This window comes from Dermacentor albipictus, chromosome 1, assembly GCF_038994185.2.
Source record: "Dermacentor albipictus isolate Rhodes 1998 colony chromosome 1, USDA_Dalb.pri_finalv2, whole genome shotgun sequence".
NCBI classification, from domain to species: domain Eukaryota; kingdom Metazoa; phylum Arthropoda; class Arachnida; order Ixodida; family Ixodidae; genus Dermacentor; species Dermacentor albipictus.
Window position 1 is genome coordinate 455,580,380 of NC_091821.1, and position 17,522 is coordinate 455,597,901.

At 46.1% G+C, this 17,522-nt stretch overlaps 2 protein-coding genes across 3 annotated transcripts in view; one reads left to right on the top strand and one right to left on the bottom strand.

Annotated features, from left to right (window-relative positions):
• The window catches only part of LOC139054783 (uncharacterized), a 164,328-nt gene that overhangs the window by 127,831 nt on the left and 18,975 nt on the right, over positions 1-17,522 (bottom strand). For both annotated transcript variants that reach the window (XM_070532393.1, XM_070532394.1), the window contains exon 2: positions 594-878. In XM_070532393.1, the coding sequence (XP_070388494.1) occupies positions 594-878 (285 nt within the window). The remainder of the gene's footprint in view (positions 1-593; positions 879-17,522) is intronic.
• Positions 1-17,522, top strand: part of LOC139054782 (uncharacterized) — an 80,275-nt gene that overhangs the window by 58,189 nt on the left and 4,564 nt on the right. The window lies entirely within an intron of this gene.

Genomic DNA, 17,522 nt, shown 5'->3' on the forward strand with positions numbered 1-17,522 from the left:
TTAATGATTACTGGGCGACCATTCGTGCTCTTTCTTGCGAGCCTGTGGCATCTCTCTATGCCTTTAACAGTAACATCTAGTTTTTCTTGAAACACGGTCTCGTTCACCTTCGCGATAAGAGATTCAACAGTTTCATCGCTCTCTTCTTTTATTCCGAAAATAATCAAGTTATTCCTCCGGCTCCTGTTTTCTAGTTCATCAACCTTGTCTTGCAGGTATGTCACTTTATCTTCCAGCTCAGTGGTTGTTGATTGTAACTCGCAAATTCGCTCTTTTAGTTCATCTAAGGACGCCAACTGAACCTCTAACAACTACATCTTTTCGTTCAGTCCTGCGATATCTGGTTCAATCTTTCCTTGATTTGTCAAAATGTTGTTGATGGAGGCTGTCATATTACTCTGGTCCGAAAGAATGATCTCCAATATTTCCTTATCAGTAGGACCTGGATTTGACTCAATGCCGCCACAGCTCAAAAGGCTCTTCCTAAATGAACACACATCCAAAAGTAAATTTCTTATACTAAGTGGGCAAGGCAGCAGCAGTTGGAAACCGTCATCACTGCGATAACATTTGGCATGTAAGTATGCACTAACCTGCACGACAAAGCAGAATGGGTTGACCATTGGGTCCGATGTGCTGCTGCCAAGCCCACTGATTCCGAACGCCAGGCTGCTGCTTCTTATACCCGCTGGTGGAAGCCTATGATGCGACGTCGCTGATGCCGGCGCAGGCGTAGTAGCCACATTGAGTGGCTGGAAGATGCTTTCTACCGGGCAGTCAATATCTCGTGCAGATGCGTCGATGACCAGGCGCTGCATGGCAGTTCCTTCTTCTGCGCAGATACGCGCTGCTTGCATTTGTAGCAAGGAAGCTAGAACCTGCACGACAAAGCAGAATGGGTTGACCATTGTGTCCGATGTGCTGCTGCCGAGCCCACTCTTAACGATGAAAAGCGAGAATGATAGTCAACCTTATCACTTTCTTTTGCGTGCTTAACGTTGGATAGCAACTAGTTCGCTTATCAAAACGAGAGCCTGCCTGTTTTCTTTCCTTCTTCCCTAGTGGCAGCCAGCTTTTCGAGATGCTGCGTTAGACTGCACCGCGATCGCGATTGCCCCAGGTGGGAACGGAAGAGGTTGCAACATTTCTTTGCCCTAGTACAAGAAAACAGTCTGCATGCCCTCCGTGTGGTCACCACTCTATCACACGTATTTGCTGTCACTACAGAAGCGCACTGGTCCGTCCTGTAGAGATTTACCTAAATCCAAACAATGTCGCCTGAGGAAGCTAAAAAAAAGAAAACAAGGCTACCTGAAAAATGCTTCATAACATCGATTTCCGCATAGCGTTAGATCTGCCTAAATTTTATTTTCTTTCGATGTATGCGTGTGTATGTGGCGTTATATTGAAAGCCCGCGCTATAGTGAACGAAAGGTATCCAAAAAAAATTGTCGCTCATGCAAAGCCATCAAAACTTACCCTCAAGCACTAACTGGTTGGTAAATATAATCGCGTTCTTTAGACTATATGCACATAGAAAAAATTCAGCTTTCTTGCAAGTTAACCTTGAAAAGAGGAGATTGTGGTGCTTTCCAATTTCTTTCTGGACTTTGTTTATGGAAGAACGTGCGCGAACTTTCTGGCCGAGTGTTATTTTTACTTTCTTTACCGTCTAAAATCTATTTTCACTCCGTGTTGCATAAAAGAAACCTTTACGAATATTTAGTATCAGTTCTTACCCCCAGCTATTTTAAGGCTTAATATACATAGGACTATCAGGGCAAGATGTAGACGCAATGGCTTACAAAACATTCAGTTTCCTCTTCCACGGGAGCTTTCTTTTACAATTTTCACACAGAAATCGTTCCAGAGAGGAAATGGCTTCAGAAAAAGGACATTTGCGTTTCATACATTCCCTGTGCACCAACGTCATCCCACCCATTCATCACTACAACGCGTCATAGCGATCACCTTAGATTTCACTAGCTAGGCTCGCGAGCCGCAAACAAGGTGCTCTTGGCCGAGTAGTACGCCAGGCCACGGTCTGCTCACTTACCCAGTGATTGGATTAAAAGTTTGTACGATGCCACGCCGCATCGTTCTTTGTAACTTTGTCTTTACACCAACCGCCTTTGTAATAAGACTGAAAGTGTTAAGCAGTATTTCTATAGCATTGGAATGACATTTTAGACTAGGACATTTTTCATGAAAGGGATACTAAAGCGAAACAATAAATCAGTTTAGACTAATGAAGCATCGCTTGAGAACCCTGCAGACAGTCATTTCAAAAAAATAGTTTGATTATTAGATGAGAAAATGAAGGCCGAAATATCAATATTTGAATTTCGTGCCGAAACCCCAGCCCTGGTACGTCAGCGTGACGTAAGGGATTCCAAAGTATGTTTTCGCATTTTGGCCGCGTTGGCTGAATAAAGGTTCCCGAAACTTGCCATGTTTAATGTTTGATTCCTTTAGAACACAATGTAGTCAATCTGTACCGCTGTATATAATTAGTAGGCCCTAGAAGATGCCATCAAAATTCAAGACGTCACAGCCCCCAGGTGCGGGAACTTAAGTAGGCATCGACACCCGTATTTCGTTCTTGCGCTTTTTCTGCCTTACCAAACGTCTTATCGTTGTAAGAGTGGTGTTTTTTGGTGTTGTAGAAGGGTAATTTACAGATGCAGAAGAGATCATTTTTCACTTTAGTGTCCCTTTAATGTTTCTAAGGTGAGCTAGTGAATAAACTTTATTTCCAAGAACGAAAAGCGTGTTTAAAATGTCACATTATTTCATGTCTGGCTTCACAGTGTGAGGGCTATATCATTTTTATGTTTTTCGCTTGTGGAAAAGGTGTGTGCAAGACCTAGTTGCACAACCAATAGCATCCCCAAAAATACGTGTTACATAAATATGCGCCTCAGCTGCATTTATAATCAAGATGATTATCGGCAGGATTGTATCTGCTTTAGGTTAGGTGCTGTTTCATCTTCCTTTTGGTTTTGAATGCAATTAGTGGTTGATTTGTAGGAACAACATTTTTTATGCTGCAATGCCTGCGTCCTCTCATTGGAATATGGCGATCTGGTGTTCGAGTGATTTAAATATTTCTTGCCCATGGACCACTTTTTTCATTGTAATGTTAAATACATTGAACGAAAACAAAACAAAAAAGCTTCTTTGGCTTAAGGGGTATGAGTGGAGCATCGTGCTGCACTGTAAAGTTCGCTTCGAAACTCATCATCACACATTCATGTCTTTTTCTCATTACTGAGGCTGCAATTACGGCTACGAGGCCGGACGTACGAAGATACCCGGCGATCAATCCTAACGATGCTACTCATTTGATTCATCAGCCATACAAGTGTCCTCTAAATGACAAAAGTCCATTGATCTCAGTGAGGCGTCGCCTACAATACTTTGGTCGTATTTAGTAGCCAAGCATGGAGCCGCATTACGACGCACTCAAATTTCTTTGCTTCCCTTTTTCCTTATTGAGGCAATATGATGTAATACATGCTTATAGTGAATATAACCGTCTCATTAAACTTTGATTGCTCACGGATTGCAGCATGTGTGCTTAGAAATATCGGTGTTCCGTACGCTATAAATGAATTATTGGTTTATATGCTTTTTGTTTAAAGCCGCTGAAGAATCTTTTGGTGAATGCCAAGTTATTGACTACGACAATCTTTAATGTCTACTGTTTGCATCGGTCAGGAAGAGAAGTGCAGGTGAGCTGCTGGGAACACAAAACGCGAAACTGTGGAAGTGAAGTGCTTTTTTTTTTTACATATTCTATCGCTTCGTTCTTCTCCGTTGTCTCACGGTCACAGGGACAGAAAGTAGGCACAAAATGAGACGCCGACAATTATCCAGTTGAAACCAGTTTCTAGGGAATTAAGCAGTGAGTAAATTTGAAGAAAGTCTCTAAGAGAGCGCGGTATGTCTCCAGGATTACGCAACAGGTGCGCTCTTCTTCAGCCACCCTGTGCCTTCCAAGATGTGGCTGTCATGGGATGTCGCGCAACTTGGTGCTCTAGTTAGCGGTATGCCGATGAAGAAGAGGCGACGTCTCGGCGCTCCGCAGCCGAAATCGCCGAGAAAGAGTGGCACACCTGCCCCGAAAGAGAAAAGCAGCTGCAACGTTGATGGCATCCGGTAACAGACGCCCCCACACCTTTGGCGTCGTGGCGTATAATGCCCAGAATCTGGCACGAACGAAACGGGTGAAGAAAGCGGCAGCGCTTGAACCTATTCTCTTGCAGCAGGGCTGCTTCACTCCCGTATACTGGCGGACCGTCTCTGGCATGCCATTCTCCTGTCGACAATCACAGTGTAAGCGCGTGTCTCGGCCGCCAGCTTTCAGACGCAAATTCGCGGCGGAACGAATTGGAACAAGCTCTGAACTCTCCTTAGGCGAGCTGTACTGCTAAGCAGGGGTGCTCTCTCTCTCTCTATGTCTCTCTCTAGCAAAGGCGGCGCCATACGGCTGAAAAGAGCTTCGAAATAAGCTGTTGACGGAGAAGAGGAGAAACAGGCATTGGTGCGTGCGGCCCGGCGTCCCACATAGCCCCGTGTTTGCATTTTGGGGTCCGGATCTCGACTGCGCATGAGCCTTCGTCGCTCGACGTCGTGGTCGCCCATGCCATTGACATCGCATCGCCGAGACGCGCTGGCGTGCCTCGCTCCGTTGGGCCGTTCCGTGCCAGCAGAGCACACGCCAGCGGTAGTCGCGCCGCGGTGGATGTATCGGCACAACAGCCATGGCGGCATTCATATGGGACGCGCGCAAACAAACGCCATCTGCCCTCGCCCACCGATCCCGCCCACTCTTCTTTCCCCTGGTGGTATAAGAACTACGGCAGGCCAATGGATCATCGATGAGAGAACGTGCGCGGGCATCTCGGTCAGACGTGCGTTTAGAGTGAAGCCAGAAGGACTACGCGGTACCTGGACTATAAGCGTTTCTCCCGTCTTCTCGCCGGTTGCCACTGGAAGAAGACGACCTTAAGGTAACAAGGGAGTGCTTTCCACGTCGACGACTCGCGCACCAAAGCGGAGGGCGCTGTTCACCTTATGACTGGTCAGAGAGGGATCAATTTGGACTGATGCATCTTTTTAGGCTGAGCTTATTTTGGATTAGGGTACCTGGGATGAATTCACGAAGCCATCGTTTTCCGTACGAATTGTCAGGCATTTTGGGTGACGTTGCATGAATAGTGACTATGTGAAACCCGTCGTCGTGTACTCCGTAGTCACTTTGGTGTTGCGCTGCCAAGCCCGGGGCAAGGGACCAAATCCCGGCCACGGCGGCTGCATCTAGATGGGGGCGAAATGCCAGAACTTCATGTACCGTGCATTTGCATGACGTTAAGTAACCCCATGAGGGCAAAAGTAATCCGGAGTACGCTAAAATGACGTGTCTCCTAATACGTGTCTCCTTGGTACGTAAAACTCTACAATCTCATCTATAGTCACTATGTGGGAAACAGAGTCTCATATTTTCTGAAGTACGTCTTTGCCATTGAACGTCTACAATATCTGAGAAGTCTCTGCTTGTAGTACAAGTGAATATGCGATTTAATTTCACCACAGACAAAGGACTTAGTGACTGAGAACGAAAAAAAAAAGAAAACACGCACTTCTCGTACACTGTCACAATCGTGCAGACCTAAACACGTGTGGTCCATATAAATTTTTTTCTAAATACCCATATATGCGCGCGCAAGTACTTTGGCTACAAATATTAGACTAGAAATTAGCTCAAGTCGCCGAAAAAGTTTACTCTTCAGCTGTAGAAAATCGTATATAAGCGTATACCGAAACGAACGATTGGGTAGCATATTAGGTCGGCCATTTGCGATGCAAGTACGCAATATATGCATTGCAACCTGTTCAAGCTATTGAAGAGTCCTATAGCTTCAACACCGCGCGCTGATTAAATACGCAATGAAGCTTTGAAATGAAATACTGTGCGAACATCTTCTGGTCACTTGACATCTCTCACAACCTAAGAGTTTGTCACCTTGAAGAATCAAAAGTATGTGCTCGGCAGTTTAGGCTGCGGTTGCTCAGTTACCGTGATCATGGGCATATCTACACAGCATCGCGCTTCTTGAACATGTTAAAAATTTGGTTCATCAATTAGAAGCAATATGGGTGGAGTTAAAGTTAGAGGCATGTAAATAAAAGGTGTAACCTAGCGTTTTCACTCATTTGTGCTAAGGCAAACGGGATCAACGCAGTATGCTTTACCATTCGGCTATTTACATACCTATACAACGATGCCGTGCGCAGAAGAAATGCACCGCTAACCACTCATAAATCTTGTTCTAATCTTGCTGGAAACAAAATAATAAATAGCGACGACGTCGCCAACTGTATTCCCTTACGAGCAAAATGCTCGATATCTACAGAAGACTTGTATGGTAGAAAGAAAATTGAGTTGGCGTAAAAACAGACCGTAGAGGCTTGTATATACACGCTGGTGTATGCAGTTTCATGGTTTTGGGGCTAGCAAATAGGACTGACTCTGTTCAATATTTCTGATAGAACCGTCTTCGTGCATGTGAGTTTTGAAATTGATTTGTAGTTAATTTTGTCATCGCTTCGCTATCCATAGTGATTTCGGCGCATCAAATTATGCAAAAGAAACGCTTCCCTTTTCCCATATGTGGCTACATAGTAACATTGCATTTAATGACAAAGTAAGACCGTAACTTTAGAGCAGAAAGTATGTAATTGCACTGCCAAACGCTGCAGTCTATACGTCCTACATTGCCTATTTATCATTCGCTCGTTCGAGTATGAATTCCGATGTCCTTCTCTATTGGGAAAGTTATTTCTCAAGAAACGAATAATTTATATAGACTGACATATGCTACCGAAAGAAAATAGAAGGAAAGGAAGGAAAAGTTGCTGAATGCAGGCTGCACCACTGATAGGTGTAAGTGTACGAAGCACATATAACTATTTGTTTTGGATAATTTAGAAAGAGCCAGAAAAATACCTTTGACGAAATGTTCAGAATTCCACCGACGTAGGCGCCAACATACTATGCTCCATAAGAAAGGGGATATGGAACAGAAAGACCATAGGAGAACGAGGGCACCAAAAGAAAAAAAAAGGCAATGAAAAGTGCGGCCATGTTATCCACAGGTGAAAGTTAGCTTAAGTAGGCCGTAGGTTGTCAACCAAGGTAATGTTTTAAATAAATGAGAAAGAAATGCGAACATTGATGGCCACCCTTTATTGTGATAAGGATTGTGCCTTCAACCTTGGCGCACAAATTAGTGGCAATGCCCTGGTTAGAAAGACGAAAGGTCATGTGATCATTGAATAGGCTATGCTTGCCAAGAACCACCATATCTAGAAACCGTACTAGATTCTAAGACTATTTTGTTTTTGAACAAACCCAAAAAGAAAGCAGATGTCGACAAACATTTATTGAATACCTGGAGTGTACCCAGCTAAAACATATTTCAAATGCACATTCATCGTATCTCAGTCCTGTAAAATTTGTTTGGTGTGGCGTATTTTCTGTACGAGCACTTACTGGGTTTCGAAAAAAAACTGACATTATGGGAACCTACATCGAAGTACAGTGAATCATTAGGGTGACGTGCCATAAAACAATTGAAAGAAAGTAACATGATATAAACAAATAAAGAAGCAAGCGACACCCTACAAAAAAAAAGAAAACGTGATGCGTGCCAGCGGCCGCCCATGCCCATGCTCCGGAAAACGAGTGTTTTGGCAAGTACTTCTCCTTCGATTGCGGTTTACATATTTTTACGTATTACTTATTGCGCCAAACTTTTTCCTGTGGCGGCAGAAAAAAGAAGCCACATAGATTAGGCTTCGGGTGAGTTGAGCCCGGTATTTACTGAATGTGGCTCTATTTCACTTCGGTAAGCAATGTATTGCAAAACGCAATCATTTTCTTGAAGGCTCTAGTACGTTCGATGGATGGTCGATGGGCGGCGTTCTGTCAGTAATGGTAAATTAATAGCATTGTGCTTCGGTTAGCCAATAAATAACCTCTGTCTGTGCATACAGCCGCAGAGTTTTTAATTTTTTTTGGATAATGCAGGAAAACAATGGTAATGTATGAAAACGACTTAACAAAGCGCGAAGTGGACCCGGACGAATAAAAGACACCCACAGGCCCATGTGTGAGTGCAAGTTTTTTTTTTCATTCGTTCGCGTCTAAATTGCAATCCTTTAGCCATGCAAAAGCCCTAATTTAAATACTATGTAATTATGAAGGGTCACAAGAAAATGCCCAAGGCGTCAATACGCCTACTCGACGCTTTTTTTTAAGTATTCTACAGCACATTGTAACAGAAGTGCGCTACCCTGACACGCCCTTACAGTATATATGAGCCTCGGTAAGTTGTAAGCAGCCACCGAGAAAGTCGGACAGCAATGCGTGGAGAGGTGCCCATTGAATAGGGCTCTGCATATGTGACCTTAAGCCAAGAACAAAATACAATGTATTAAGACATGAAGCCAAAAAAATTATAATTTCCAGTGGTATCTAAAATTTTTCCTGAATACCACTAAGTGCTTTGTGAGCCTCTCTATGTTACACGTGACATAGCAAGTTCACAAAAAACATCACGACTGCTTTAATAACGTATTCATGCAGGCTCTGAATCAAATATTTTACATTATAGCTCGATAAATCATTCTTAGTGGGCGCAATCTCCATAGAGTGGATAAGCGTGTAGTTATACTTTCAGATATCTTGTAATTGAAAGCGGCGTGAGCGAACCTCACGTATTCGTGGAAAGCGGGAATTCGGGTTTACCGTTTCATTGGCGTCCGTAGAGACCTCGCGGTGGCGAGTGAGGCTTTCTGTGCAGAATACCCTGCTGCACAAATAATGCTCCCATGTCTGCTTAAAAGTTACGCTGACAGAGCGACAATCTTAGAGTGACCGAGCTCTTCGTCGCGGCATTCAACTGCACTCGGATGAGAAGCCAAGACCTTGAGGTCGGATCATGTAGTGGCCTCTAACTGTAAGATTCACAGCGCAACCAACCTGGTTGTTGGTGACTTGCTCACTCTGTTTACCAAATAAAAAGTGGTACATAAATGTGGTGCCCAAATTGAGAAATGCTCCTGCTTTTAGAATCCACCGGTTCATCGTGTTTTAGTCATCAAAAACCAGTCTACTCAGCTTTTGTCTCTTTGTATCAAATGACGTTATTTTAGATGTTTGATCATGAATACTCCGGTGCCTGTTTCTTCATTTCTGCAACGGTACACCGGAACGATAAGCTACAGGTAATAAAATTAACTATGCATACTTTCTTATTCTCTGAAAAAATTATGATCCCCACCGGCAACCTGAGCTTTGTTATCAATAATGAATTTGCACTTTGTGATTGACAATTTTTAAAAAATATTATTTCAATATTAGCGCTTTTTACGGTTGCTAATATTCAGAGCCCGTATTAACGAAAAACTGTTATAAATGCCAGCCGGGAAACGTGTCCTGCTAATGTAAAGAATACTTTATGGCGGAAAATATTGTAAATTAAGCAGAAGAATGCGCATATCGCAAAAACGTAACGTCGGGCATATTCTTGAATTTTTGGCATGGGCGACTTTAGGAAAGCATTTAGCGGGGTAGCTATGGCTCACCGTGATAACATAGGCATGCCACAAGCCCCCATCAGCTCGACTATCTTATCACTTATATTTCAAATATTCCTGCGTGTTACTACATTTGAGGTTTGTAAGCTTTCCGTCAGATTTAACCGCGATAGCAGTTATGTGGACACTCCAGGGCCGCTATTTTGTAGCGATGCCTTATGCCTTATTCTATGCTATTCTTATCATCCACCACACACGGCCGTCCGATCCCGTTGATAATGTGGGCAGACCGTCGCTCTGACCACTGGCTAAGCGCGAACAGCGTGAAAAAGCATAGAATCGGAAAAGGCATCGCTACAAAATACCGGCCCAGGCGCATTTCTGCCGTCGGCATCGACGCCACGGTGAGTTTCCTGATAAAGTCGACGGGCGATAAAATTGTCGCCGCGTGCCATGTGACGTATGTGCGCGTGAAAATGCACGAGGGTGAGCCGGCGATCGCGGCCGAACCTCGCGCACGCAAGGGCAGAAAGCGGGAAGGAAGCGCGCCGCCTTCCGTCGCGCGCAAGGCTTCGGAGAGAGGGTAGGAACCGGGGGCCCAACTTCTACTACGGGCAACCCAGGCGGCCACAGGCTGCTGCTGCTGCTGTGTTTCTTCACTGCAGCGTTTTGGGCGAGTTTCTGCGGTGATTGAGTGAGATGCGTTCACGTTGGCTTGTGCGCGCTTGACACCATGTTTTTTTTTTTAATTTAGCTTATACTCGCTTATACTTATACTCGTGGCTATGAGGGGAAAGCTACGGAGGCAAAACGCGCACAAGTTGAAATGCGTCTGAAAAGTGTACCGTGTTTTAATCTACGTTAGTTTAGACTGTGGAAGACAAAACATAAGCACTTTATTAATGACTGTTAACTAAGGCAGAACATATCACAGAGTGTAAATGTTTACTTATCTTGCGGCTTTTCCCTTCCGTGTCTGGGAAAACGTGAAACCGTCCCACTTAGGAGCTGCGTCGATTCAGCGTCTGTTCCCCGCAACCAAAAGCACTCTCAAATCCTGCCGGACTACCATGGCGCGGTAACACTTGTGCAGCAGCCACGCCCCCGTAGCTTTCCCTTCATAGGCACAGAAAGTTGTGCGCTAGTACAGTGTGCCGGTGTTTACGAGTCCATGCGGCCAATAAAACTGATATCCTTACTTCGTATAGCTGTCGACTAATCAGCTATTTCAATCAATGCTTTGCCTCGATTTCAATACCAATCATTCGTACACTCGAGGCGTGCTCGCGCCGTTGGCACCACCGTTTTAGTGTCGGCGCCACCATCACCGTCGTGCTGTTACTCTTCAAGGACAGTGCACGTGCAGTTCGTGCGTGCAGGTCATTGGTTAAAACGCCCCCAGGGTCGCGAGAAAGGCTCAGTGCGTTTGGCTGAAAAAAAAAGAAACGATGAAGCGGAAGTCGAAGCGCTCTTAACCTACGCTCAGCTAGCTCTGCGGCAAAGTCAGCTCAGCATTCTGCCTTTGCTCTAATCACAAGCGTTGTGTGCACAAGCACTAGTATTTCTTGCCGTGCCGCTGTGTGCACACCAAAACCGCGGCGGATACTTTGGTCTTAGCAGAACGGGCAATAACGCTTGCAGCTATGCAAATGACGACAATTTTGTCTCAATTCGTGCACCATTTAAGCACGAAGCCTGCAACGACGGGAGCGGCTCTCCGCATCCCACCAACGTTTGCTTCATTGTGAATACCCTGCATTCGTCAAAAGCTTGGACCATAGCTTTGCCAGCAGAGCCGCTCGTGGCTGCCTATATTCCACTTCGCACATCACGTGCAGCGCTGTGGAGGCTACGCAAAAAGTTCGGTCATGAAATATGTATAACTCCACGCGTTCCGCCCATGCTTCGCTGCGCGCCAGTGGCGTTCGCTCGCGTGAACGTGCACGTGAGACAACAACAAATAAAGTTATCTAAAACAACGAATCAGCAGCCTTATCTCCGACTTTGTTTGTTTCTGATGATTAGTACTTATTTCATTCAATACAGAGCCTATATAGAAAGCATTACCGCACTATCGTTGCAAGAAAACATCGAACTATACCCAAGGGCGAACACAGCTAATGCAGGAGGTACCTCTAGCCTGCACAGCGCTGCACACAAGGAGGTTTGAAGAAGGTTGGACTTGATTTCTGCAAAAAAGCGCAGTCGTCCTCGGCGGGAACGCGCCGTGGCCACGCCAGGCCGGTAGCAATCCAACGTGATTCGAGGACGCGAGCAGCGGTTCGCTTTTCATACCGGCTCGTATTTTTTTTTTACTGAGCACGGCACGGATACAGATGCGAAGAACTTTTTGAAAATGATCCCGAGAAGCACCGCCCCTTAAGGCGACACCGGGGGCAGCTCCTACGTGGGGAGAGTTAGGCTCTCTGAAAAGCCCAATGCTGGCAATAGTATTCCGAGCTCTTGATGGCTGAGTACTACTTCTGTTAAGTGATGTCGCAGCATTGTGCGTTTTTTTTTTCCATGACGAAATATAACAAAAGCAAATTCTGCTATGAAGCTGACCATATCCTCGGCGTGAAAGAGGTTCTGTCGGTGGATGGCGCCGAGGTTTCAGGCTACTGCATTTTCAAGCACGGATAAACGTGCCGGCTAAGTCCGTGACACTATTATAAGAGCATCCCAAGCTGCCCTCCATTCAACAAGTTTCTTCCTTTTAAACATCCTTGTTGTGCTCGCATTCTTAGATATGAGTACGAAAATATATCAAGCGATAGATACAAGCCTCACACTACCGTTTCATAACGTTCATAGGAGCCGCTTGCGGACTTTATGTAGACTTCCGAGAAAATGTATTATTTTCAGCAGGACGCAACTGTTCATTAAGTTAACGCTTCGGCGAGAGGGCCTACTGCATAACTTTCAATGTTTTGTTAGTAACCAAATATTCCCTTCCTTGGCGAAAAAAAAAGAAAAACAACGTAAGGAGCGGTAAGAATGAATTCACACCTAAACAACTTTGCCGGAAGAACTACACGCTCAGGTGTAAGTATCACAGTATCAAAATGAAAAGAACAATCGGACTTCTTTTTTCCCGCGAACCATTTGTGGCCAAACTCCACGGCACTTCTTATCCCACTGCTTCGTTGGAAAGCCATAAAGCTTCGTCCCTGCCGAGTTACTGTAGGTAATCTTGCATCCCAATACAGCAGCATTTTGAGATGCAAATACTGCATATCGGATGCAAATACTCTTCCCTCCTCCCTACTCGACACATGCCAGTACTTAAAGATAATGACAACCTTTTAAAAGCCCTCCGCGAGGCAGGTTCACGCTTCACCACGCTAGTGCTTTCCCGACATGGACGCGCTCGCAGCCGCTGCAGGGGCTCGTGCCGACGCGTAGTTGAAAGTGTCGATAGTATGCAGTTGAAAGTTTGAAAGTGCAATTGAATATGTAGGTGGATGTACAGGAGTAATGAGAAAGGAAGTGAAAGAAACAGTGACAGGTAATTGCACACGACTTGCACAAGAGCTTGCTTTTAAAGTAAACGGACGTATGAGACGATCACAGTAGAGGGTAGTAATAGACGTTGAGAGTATGTGTAGAAAAAAAGCAGGGAAGAGGCTGATACGACCGGATCCATTACAGGAATAGGCAGCTGCGCGAGGTACAAGAAGGCTACAAGGAAAAGCACGTTTAGCTTACCTGAGTAATTCAAGCAAGCTAGGTGACGATTCGGCCCCGCCCAGTTTCAAGGTGGATGTCTATAAATCATCACCATCATCAGTTATATGGGCAGGATACCTATGACAACTGTCAAGGCTGTGTTTCTGTCGCACAGTGTCAGTCACCTACCGTGCTTGTGTAGCGCCAAAATGTCACCCCCGCGTAATTTTTTTTTTTGATTTCCAACACTGTCTGCGGAGCTCCAGCGCTAGGCTAATCCTTGTTATCACGATCAGTAGTTCGAGCTTCAGGCGAAACTGCCCAATTTGTTGTCTGCCTCAACGACATCTCACTTTTACAATAAACAGTTCCAAGAAAGGATTTTGTAGCACGGTGCACCAAAAGTGCAATAAAGTGTTGTCTGACTGCGGAGTCTTTTCTGTAGTAATTCAGACGCACGTCCTATCATAGGCCTTCATTTAAAGTTTGTACTCACTTACGAAAGAAAGTACAATTTTGGATAGGCTTCGTGATTTTATAGTATAATTAGCTTTGTTCGTACACGTATTCTTAACTGAGGTTGGTAGTCGTATACATGAATACCTTGTTAAAAACAATTTGGTATACAACATTAACAATGTGTACCGGAAACATTGTCGAGATTTCAACGAAAGTGTCACGTATAAGACGTGCGCAAGTGTTTATTCCCAGCGCTGTACTCGAGCTTATTTCACCAATGGTAAACATTCAGATGACAGGGAACGTAATAACTTGTTTAGAGCAACGTAATCACATCGTATATATATGTCTATATGTTTCTTTTGTTCTCTCTTACAACAGATAAGAATTTTTTTACGCGGTTTTCTTCAGGGCCCAATGTTTGATCCGCCGTGTATCTTCGCTACAATGTATGCCTTCGTCGTGCGATAAATTTCTGCAGCGTCGTCGGCAGTTTCTTTTACAGTAGCGCTGCAGTAGCACCGCAGAATACCGGGCCTGTCACTTGGTTTGGATACCTCAAAACAACGAACGATGCATCATAGCTGGGCACGTCTGTCGGGATATTGACCTTCCAGATCCGCATGGTCGGCGTCCAAGCAGCCGCAGGCTCTACACGTTTCGCAGGCGCCACCCTGTGAGCAAACGCCATTTCAGACGCGCCTATCGTCACACGGTGGACAGGCGAAGCCGGTCGCGTAACCACAATTGGGGCACGCGCGGCATTGACCTTGATGAGCAGTGAAACGGCGACCCAGTATCGGCACTTGCGGCAGCGGAGGGTCGCGCTCCAGGGGTCACCGGTCCGCATGACAATGGTGCCGTCGCCACCCACGCGTGAGCTTCGTCGCATCTCGTGCCATAATCTTATGCTGGCGCAACTGGCGTAACACAGTGACTTGGCTTTGTCGTATGCACGCGGCGGAGAGAGTGCGAACGTTTCTTTGTTTGTTTATTTGTCAACGTACGAATTACGCGTACGTGCTTCCAGTAGGCGGGTTACCCGGCGACGCCGCCACGCGAGCGCGACATGCGCGTAACGCGTGACGGGCGATTTCCGCTCGAGTAAGCAACAGCCGGCGAGTCTGCACCGCTGACTTGAGTGTGTTGCGTCTGTCGTTTGCTCGTATTTTCAAAACTTGTCGACGGCGCTTTCTCTGGACAGTTTTGTTCTGCTGTGATGGGTCGCAGACGTAAAACTGACGCTGATAACTACGCCGGAATAAAACGTTGACAGAAAATAATAAAACGCTTCTTAGAGTAAATTACCTTTAATAGTGATGCGCGAATCGCATGGCGTGCATGATCGGCCATTTATATAACGCCCATTCCTCAAATCGAGCACATGAATCTCACCATAATAGTCACGCGCTTGAAGGTGGAAAGGCAAATGCTCCTTAACGTTTATTTTTCTCCGAGCCGACATTCCTTTGGCGGTGTATTTTTCGCCCGTATACAAACAGACAGACAGACAAAGAACTTTAATTACAAGGTCCTGAGAAGCTTTGCCCTAGGGCAGAGCTGCGGCACGCTCCCACGTGGGGACGGGTAGGCCGAGCCTAACCGCCGCATCGTGGGCTCTCTGGACAGCCCAGGTTTGACGTGAAAGGTCTGAGCTCTGGATGGCAGAGCTCCATTCTTCTTCTGTGATGCGATTGGGTCCCTGTAACGAGGGGCATCGCCAGAGCATGTTTGCGAGATTGCTAACAGCCCCACAGTCGGGGCAAGTGGAGCTAAAAGCCTCTGGAGTGATTGTGTGGAAAAGGGCCAGGTTTGGATAGCACTTAGTCTGGAGCATGCGTAAAGTGGACGCCAGAGGTCTAGCCAGTTTGCTGTGAGGGGGAGGATAAGTCCTCCTACCCAGGTGATAGTGCGTAGTAATTTCGCTGAAAGTAGTCAGAGTGTCCCGAAACTCGAGGACCCCGGAGTCTGAGCTCGATCCTGCTCCCGCGCGGTAGGTTAGTGCGCGCGCTTGGGAGTGGGCGATGTCATTGAGATTGGGAAACGAGTCAAGCTGGGGTTCGAGGTGAGCCGGAAACCACGTGATGGTGTGCGGAGAGATGATCTTGTTCTTGAGAATCTTGTGAGCCTCCTCAGCGATGGATCCTGAAGCGAAAGCCCTGACCGCCGATCTCGAATCAGTGAAGACTTGTGATGTGCAGTTGTCTAGGAGTGCTATAGCAACTGCGACCTGCTCCGCTCTGGTTGGTGTTGAGCACTTCAGGGAAGCCGCATTCACTATCTGTCCGTTGTGGTCAACGAGGGCAATAGCGAAGTTAGACGACTGTCCATATTGGGCGGCGTCGACAAAACATGCCGAGTAGGGATCGTCCTTGGTACGCTTGAGGAGGGCGAGGGCTCTTGCACTGCGTCTGCCTACGTTGTGTTGAGGATTAACGTTACGAGGAAACGGTGCAACTCGTATGTTGTTCCTTTGATCTTCTGAAATTTCATATTTCCGCTCTTCCATGAGGATAGGGTTGATCCCAGGAACCGCCAGGATCTTCTTTCCAGCGCGGGTACAGGATAGACGGGCCAGTTGGGCTGACTCCTGGGCCTCAATTATCTCGTCCAATGTGTTGTGCACTCCTAGTTGCATAAGGAGATCCGTACTCGCCCGCAACGGAATGCCTAGTACGTTTTTATACTTTTTCTGATGAGCGTGTTTAATCGTTCCTTCTCGGAGTTATACCAGTTATGCATGGCTGCCACATAAACTATATGACTCATGAGGAAGGCGTGGAACAACCTGAGGAGGTTGTCTTCCTTTAAGCCTCCACGCCTATTCGAGACTCTGTTGGTAAGGTAAGTCTGATCATGTTCTCAGTCTTGGCTGTGAGCTTGTTGAGCGTCGTATTGTTACTGCCATTGGATTCGATAAACATGCCAAGCACCCGAATGGTGTCTACTCTGGGGATGGTACAGCCGCTTTTAGTGTGGAGTTTGATGTTTATTTCTGACAACGGTTTCCAGCCTCTAGGTTTGGGACCTCTCCTGACTGGCCTGTAGAGGAGGAGCTCAGACTTGCTCGGGGAGCATCTAAGCCCCGTATGTTCCAGGCACATGTCTGTTTGATCTATAGCCTCCTCTAAGCCTAATTCAACAGCTCCTTCGCTTAATCCGGTGCACCAGATTGTGATATCATCAGCGTAGAGCGTATGATTGATCCCTTCTATGTTGGAGAGCCTTTCCGATAGTTTCTTCATGGCGATGTTGAAAAGCAGTGGTGAGACTACCGCTCCTTGTGGCGTGCCTCTGGGGCCCAAAATGAAATTGTCGGACTTGAGGTCACCGATTTTGAGCGTGGCCTTGCGATCCCGTAGGAACGAGCTAATGTATCTGTGGCAGGCGTCTCCCAAATTGAGCTCGGAGATGGAGTTAAGAATGTGAGCATGGGATACATTGTCAAAGGCCTTCTCCTGGTCTAAGCCTAAGATGCCTCTTACGTCTATTGTGGTTTTGCCAATGATTTGACACTTGATAAGCTTCATCACGTCTTGCGTTGACAGGGCCGGACGAAAGCCAATCAAGTTGTACGGAAACAATCATTGTTTCTCGATGTGCATGGAAATTTGATCGTGTATAACATGTTCCGCTACTTTCCCCACGCAGGACTTGAGTGAAATGCCTCTGAGGTTTGAGAGACTCGGGGGCCTTCCAGGCTTTGGAATGAGGATGACCGAGGCCATATTCCATTAATCTCCTCTGTCAACCATTCTATGGAGCAGTCGTCCAGGTTTCTGAGGGCC